Source organism: Lathyrus oleraceus, chromosome 3 (genome assembly GCF_024323335.1).
Source record: "Lathyrus oleraceus cultivar Zhongwan6 chromosome 3, CAAS_Psat_ZW6_1.0, whole genome shotgun sequence".
Taxonomy (NCBI): Eukaryota; Viridiplantae; Streptophyta; class Magnoliopsida; order Fabales; family Fabaceae; genus Lathyrus; species Lathyrus oleraceus.
The window spans coordinates 260,714,119-260,722,018 of NC_066581.1; the positions used below are offsets into that span (position 1 = coordinate 260,714,119).

At 32.8% G+C, this 7,900-nt stretch overlaps 1 protein-coding gene across 1 annotated transcript; it reads right to left on the reverse strand.

Moving 5' to 3' along the window:
* Positions 1–2,774: 2,774 nt before the first annotated feature.
* LOC127130738 (cellular nucleic acid-binding protein homolog) lies at positions 2,775–3,191 on the reverse strand. Its single transcript, XM_051059706.1, has one exon. The coding sequence runs from the start codon at positions 3,189–3,191 to the stop codon at positions 2,775–2,777; it is 417 nt and encodes a 138-aa protein (XP_050915663.1).
* Between the last annotated feature and the right edge of the window lie 4,709 nt (positions 3,192–7,900).

Consider the following 7,900-nt stretch of genomic DNA (forward strand, 5'->3'; position numbering starts at 1 on the left):
TCTAATTTGTTTGAATCATATCAATCATATATGGTATGTCCGTAAACCTTTCAAATAAATTTGGTTCGTACGGAAATCTTTTCATTATATCTGGTTCGTTCGTAAATCTCTCAATTATATCTGGTATGTCCATAACCCTATCCATTAAATATGGTATATCCGGAAACCTTTCCATTAAATCTAATCCATCCGTAAATATTTCCATTAAATCTGGTTCATCTGGAACACTTTGATTATATATGGCCTCGTCCAGAATCATTCCATTACCTCCGGTCCGTCCATAACATTTCGACTATATTTAGCCCCATCCATAATCATTTAAAACCACCTCTGGTTTGTCCAAAACCATTCAATTATATATGGGCTCGTCCATAATCATTTCTAACCACCTCTAGTCTGTCTAAAACCATTTGATTATTTATGGCCTTGTCCAGAATCATTTCAAACCACCTTTGGTCCATCCAGAACACTTCGATCCTCTCTGGCCTCGTCCAGAATCATCTCATTCAACAACACTTCGATTTTCTCTAGCCTCGCTTAGAATCCTTTTAAGTTGTCTTTGGTTTGTTCAGAATACTTAGTTCTTCTATGGCCTCGTCCAAAATCATTTCATTCAATAACACTTCGATTATATCTAGCCTCGTCCAGAACCGTTCCACCATCATTGGTTCGTCCAGAACCCTTTGATCATCTACGACCTTGTCTAAAATATTTCATTCTCGTTATGACACTCGTTCTCTTTGGTGTCCCCGCTACATCCAAGCAAGGGACCTATTTCAATCCAAGTCCCATCAGGGTAAAATCAAGATTCAAAGGCACAACGTTAAGTTATGGATGGGTATCTGCCCACATATCCCCAACGAAATTAGTCATTCATATAGTTTTTCCTCCTAATGGAAACAATAGGGGTCTTCCGATATTTAATTATCCTCCACCACGAACGTGCGAAGACTTCGTCTTTTTGCACTCCCGAGTTTAAGGGTAATTAAATAGGGGCAGCTGTCATACCCCAATTTTGTCCAGATATTTTATTATTATATAGGTTTTAGTCGCATTTTATCTTGAATGGATGAGATAGTCCATTTGGTAGTGAAATGAGAATTCAATGAGGTACCATACTCCCCCTTACACGATCAAATACACAAGTTTTCACCACTTCACATCATAAACTCTCATAAACTGTAAAACCAACCCACTATCATACACAAACAATTACTAATCATCATCCATCTATCATAACCATTATTCCTACATTAAAAAATTCTCCCCACTGTGTCGCCCACCATGCGGTCTATGACTATGACCATACCTCCTCAACCACACCCAAATCGTGAAATGTCGCCCCCTTCAAATGCAACAAGTTTCTTCTTCTGTTTTCACTTTATTATTTCATTTCTTTCCTTAATGCTATTTTGTTTATTATTATTATTATTATTATTACTTTTTTTCTTTTAGGAATTGGTTGTAATTTAATTTAAGCCCATTAAATCTTATTGAGATAACACCCTCTATCTAAGTCATATACCCCATGTGCTTTTGAACTAATCACAATCTAGTTGTCTAAGGATCGTAGTTTTTTTAATTTAATTTTTAATTTATATTTTTGATTTAGTTTTAGTAGTTGATTAGTTAAATGATCAATTTAGTCATTTAATTAATTTACTTAAATTGCTAATTTAGTTTTAATTTGTATGATACAAATTGCTTTTAATCCACCAAATAACAAAATATTTTCTTTCTTTTAATTCAAAAATATAAAAAATACTCTTTCATTTCATTTAGCTTCAAAAAATACAAAATACCTCTTATTTCATTTAAATTCTAAAAATACCAAAAACAAAACTCTACACTTATAAATAATTCATGAGACCCTTGTATATAATTAGGCATTCTTTTCACAATCAAATTAACTTAACATTTTTCACAATTTAAAACACGATTAAAATCCACATCACGCATCAAATCTTTTTTTTTTGCTCCATGCAATAAATCCTCCCCTCTTTATCACGTGCGATAAATCAATTTCTTTTGCTTCAGTGCATCTAATTCAAAACCAAAAAAAATCATGTTTCCTAAATTAAAATTAACTAACCAACAAACTAAGAACTACGATGACTCTTAGTTTTTTCACCACTCTATGAGAAATACGTAGGCACAAGGTTGTGAAACCAAAGTGAGCCCCCTAACCTAAAACTAAGATTTTCCCTCTTTAATTATTTTTTAAAATATCAAGTAAATAAAAACAAGTAGAAATAATTAATATGCAAATATCACTTAACAAACACTTAACCATAGGTTATTGGAGGTTCTCATTGAGTACAACGAATGTGAGGGGTGTCTAACACCTTCCTCTCACTTAACTGACTCACGAACCTGTATTCGGTTGTGATAATCGTATTATCCTTTCCTTTAGGGTTTTATCATTATTTCCCTTATTCCTTAGGAATGAATATAATATGGTGGCGACTATGTGATTTTTCCTTCCGCGACAAGTTGAACTCCAACAAGTTCATTCTAATGGTAACATCGATTTTATTCAACGGTAGACAAACTAGATCCACCCCAAAATTCTTACCATAGATAGTCAGTAAAAAATTCAAACAAATCCACGAAGTAGCTACCAGACCCGGAGCTAGCGTATCAATGATCATACTCCTAACCATATAAGATAATTATACATTTAACCTCTCAACAAACTCAAGAGAAATGAACGAATGTGTTGCACCTGTGTCGATAATAGTAATAAGTGGAATACCATTAATAAAACATGTACCTCAAATCAATATGTTTATGCTAGTAGTAACTGATCTAGTCAAAGCAAAAACTTTTCCTCTAGACTGAACCTTATTGGCTTTTTGGAAATTAGTACTAATATGACCTGGTTCCCCACGGTTGAAGCAAGTCAGCAAGCTACTCTTACAATCGGCGATAAGATGTCCAGTATTTTCATACTTGAAGCAACTCTTCTCAGAACTCTTGCAGTCAATGACGCGATGACCCACGACCCCACACTTAAAGCATTTGATAGAAGCAGAAGTCTCTCCCCCGCTTAGCCTTTTCTCATCTAAAGTCTTCCGTTTCCCTTTGTCAGTTGGAGTACTATATGATTTTCCTTCATTATGATCCTTCCCTTTCTTCTCACTAACACTCTTATAGTATGCAGACCGAGCTTTGATATCCTCATCATACATCCTGCACTTATTCACCAGTATAGGAAACCGACAAATCTCTTGATACCCAATACCTTGCTTGTGTAAGTTGATTGTGCACCTAAGAGGGGGGTGAATTAGGTATTATGAAACTTTTCCGGTTTTGACTTGTTTTAAGAATCTTTCCTTAGTGATTACTATGTGATGAATACAGTAAATGCTGAAAGATAAAGAACACAAAGAGATATCTTGGTTCCCCTTACAGATCGAGAGTACTTCAGTCCCCTTTCAACATGAAAGAGATTTTACTATTGTTAGGACTTTTACAAGAATTTTCCTAGTCTTTCTATATCGACACTAACAATCACACCAAGAATAATCCTCTTGGATTTTTCACTAAGTTCAAAAAAAGAACAATCCCCCCTTTAATGAACCTTTTATTTCCAATAATCCTAGACAACAAGGATACACAAAGTAATATGAATTTTTTATAAGTATGTAAAATGGAATTGTATAAGTATCAATCTATGGATTGGTCTTCTACTTATAACAAACAAATCTCTCAATGATATACAAGTGTTTATTATGAATGCAATGAAACTTAGAATGTTTTTTTATGAAGGTTAAGTGCAGAAAGTTTCACTCTTAAAATTCTGGTTTTGAACACTTAGAGAATTTTTGAAAGATGAAGAGAATATTTGAATGTTTGAAAATTTGCAAAAGAAGGTGAGATTAAAATTTGAAGAAATGGTGTTTATATATCACTAATACACCTCTATAAATTAGTATAATTCAAGAAAGGATGTCATGCTTCAAGAACTATTTTTTGAAAACCAAAGGAATGAAAAAATATAATTTTTTCAGGAACTGGTACAGTGGTAATCGGTTAACCAAATATGGTTAATCAGTTACACCCTTATAACATGCAAAAGATTTGAAAATTTTAGTCAGTTAATCAATTAGCACCATGATGTTAACCGATTAACAACTCTCCAGAAAGTAAAAATAGATGATTTTCAAAGAGAAAACCTTTAATAAGATGCATCCAAACATATTAAATAAACATGATATGAATGTACGAGGACTTGAACACTTGTATACTCATTAAAAAGATTGAATGTTATATACCTTATCATTCATGACCAATCCATAAGAAATTCTTCAAGACTTGACATAATATGAAACTTATCTTTGCTTTAAGTATTTGAGCCATTTCTTTTTGTCAATCCATTCTTGCTTTGTAGAATCTTGTCGTCATCAAAATACTTAAGAAGCATGCCTTCACATTCTCCCCATTTTTGATGATGAAAACCATATCTTGAAAGTTTGCTTCATTCTTGATTCTCTAACACAAAAATGCTTCCCTTAGATCAATGCTTGAAAGAGTTTAAAATGCTCCCTCTTGATAAAATGCTTAAAAGAGATTTTGCTAGTTGCACTTTGTTAGATAAAAAAGCATACAACATAATAACAATACTTCTCCCCCTTTGTCATTACCAAAAGGGAAGGGAAAAGACTTAAAAATTCAAACTACATAAGTTGTATGAAATTAGAAAAAAATTATAGACACAACACATAACATAAAAATATATAATAATATAATAATGATATGGAAACATAACATAATTGTTCAAAAACATAAAATACTAGAAACATAACAAAAGTATTAGAACAATAAGACTTAGTAACTTTAAGAAAAAAGAAACATAATAACAAAACAATGACATCTATTCACTTTTCAAACAAAAGCACCTAAATGAATAAAATACAACAAGAATGAAATACATTTAATCATGAATAAATTAAATTAAGTGGCAATTCGTCCCAAGTGTAATCGGTTAGCCGTATATGGTTAATCAATTACAACACCAAAATACGCAAAAAATACGCATAAAAAAGGAGTGTTAATCGGTTAGCCCATTTTGGTTAATCGGTTAACGCATGAAAAAAACAGTGACTTTATAACTGGTAGCATGCATGAATTTCCCATAAATTTTCACTTTGACATGTTATAACATATAATAATGCAACTTTGGATCAACCATACATGTTATAAAAATTATTTTAGCAACATGTAAAATGAACTTTTGTAACTAGAATGATAAACTCACATTCTTGAAAATTAAATAAAATTTTGAAAGTTAAAATTGTGTGTACCTTTGATTCAGTATAGAGTATAATGAATAAATATTGAGGAATTATATGTCACCTTCATTTAAAATGCCAAGCTCTCTTCTAATTTTGTAAAAAGCGCCTCGAGAAAGCAGCTTTATGAAGATATCCGCGAGTTGATTGTGAGTGTCGATGAAAGAGATATCAATGTCATATTTTAGAACGTGATCCCTTAAGAAGTAATGTCTAATGTCGATGTGTTTGGTTCTCGAGTGCATGATTTGATTCTTCGAAATATTGATTGCACTAGTGTTATCGCATTTAAGAGAAATGCTACCTAGATTTACAGCATAGTCAAGAAGTTGTTGCTTCAACCAAAGTATTTGTGCACAACAACTACCGACGACGATATATTCTGCTTCTGCAGTGATGAGAGCCACACTCACTTGCTTTTTACATGACCAAGAAACTAGAGAATTTCCCAAAATGTGACATGTTCCACTCGTGATTTTTCTGTCTGTCTTACATCCTGCATAATCTGCATCATAAAAACCAACAAGACTACATATACTACCTTTGGGGGTACCATAAGTCGACATTGGATGTTCCTTTGAGATACTTCATTATTCTCTTCACAACCGTGAGATGAGATTCCTTTGGACATGCTTGACATCGAGCACATAAACATACATTAAACATAATATTGGGTCGACTAGCTGTTATATACAACAAGGAACCGATCATATCTCGATACTTAGTGATATCAATTGGAGTTTCGGATTCGTCATGATCAAGATATGTCCCCAATCCTATTGGAGTGGCTATATCTTTGCAAGTATCCATGTCAAATCTTTTGAAAAGTTCTTTGCAATATTTATATCTATTGATCAATATCCCATTCTTTGTTTGTTTGATGTGCAACCCAAGGAAGTAGTTCAACTTACCCATCATGGACATTTCAAATTCTCCTTGCATGATTGTTGAGAATTCTTCATATAAGGATTCATTTGTGGATCCAAATATGATGTCATCTACATAAATATGCACTAAGATAGTATAACGGTTAATTCTTTTGATAAACAAAGTAGTATCCACTTTACCTTTTTCGAAACCATGTTCGTAAAGAAAATTACACTTAACCTATCATACCAAGCCCTTGGTGCTTGCTTCAATCTGTACAAGGCCTTTTTGAGTTTGTACACATGATTAGGATGTTTGAAGTCTTCAAATCCTAGAGGTTGACTTACATAAACTTCTTCAAGTATGTATCCATTTAGGAATGCACTTTTAACGTCCATTTTGGTACAACTGAAAATTCAAAGAACAAACATATGCCAACAATAATCTAATTGCCTCTAGTCTAGCAACATGAGCAAATGTTTCCTCAAAATCTATACCTTCCTCTTGATTATATCCTTGGGCTATAAATCTTGCCTTGTTCCTTACAATGATACCATTTTCATCTAGCTTATTTTTAAAAATCCATCTAGTATGAATAACATGCTTACCTTTTGGTCTAGGAACTAAATCCCATACTTGATTTCTTTAAAATTGATTAATTTCTTCTTACATGGCTATAATATATTGATCATCATCTAAGGAATGTGTGACTTTATAAGGTTCTATTTGAGAAACAAAAGCATGTTGAGACAAGCATATTTAAGATTAAACCGAGTAGATACTCCTTGATTTATGTCTCCAATAATTTTGTCAATAGGATGATTTACATGTGTTCTCTATTCTCGAGGAAGATCTTCTTGATTTGTCTCTTGTTGAATGTCTTCCTCTTTATCTTTTATTTGATCATTATTATTGACTTTGATAGAGTCTTCCATAGAATTTCCTATAATCTCATCATCATCACAAATAACTTCATCCTCTTTTGAGGTGTTAGATTCATCAAATGAAACATGTATAAATTCTTCAATTTGTTAAAGTTCTGTTGTTATAAATTCTAAAAGCTTTACTAGAAAGAGAATATCCTAGAAAAATACTTTCATCGGACTTCTCATCAAACTTACCGAGATTGTCTTTGTCATTATTTAAGACAAAGCACTTACATCCAAAGATGTGAAAGTAAGAGATGTTTGGTTTCCTTCCTTTAAAGAGTTCATATGGAGTCTTTTTCAATATAGGTCTAATAATAATTCTATTACTTATATAGCATGTCATGTTCACCGCATCCGCCCAAAAATACTTTGGAAGATTTTAGTCGCTAAGCATTGTTCTTGCAAGTTCAACAAGTGATCTATTCTTTCTTTCCACTACTCCATTTTGTTGAGGAGTCCTTGGTGCAGAGAAATTATGAAATATTCCATTTTATTCGTAAAACTCTTCGAAGGAGGCATTTTGAAATTCTCCACCATAGTCGCTTCTTATAGAGGCAATAGTTAGTGATTTCTCATTTGGATTTGCTTTTCATATTTCTTGAACGCCTTGAATGCATCACTTTTCTGCAGTAAAAATAATGTCTAAGTGTATCTGTTCGCTGCGTATTTTGGCGAACAACCTCTGGTTTACCAAAACTTGTAGAATTGGGTTACTTGCAGGATCAACCACACAAATCCTAGGACATGTGCAGATCTAGATGGTCTTGAAGATGTCTAGAACCACTTTCATATCTTTCATTTTTGTTCTCT

Coding starts and splice junctions, on each gene's coding strand:
- LOC127130738 (XM_051059706.1), bottom strand. CDS start 3,191: ATGTATGATGAGGATATCAAAGCTCGGTCTGCATACTATAAGAGTGTT.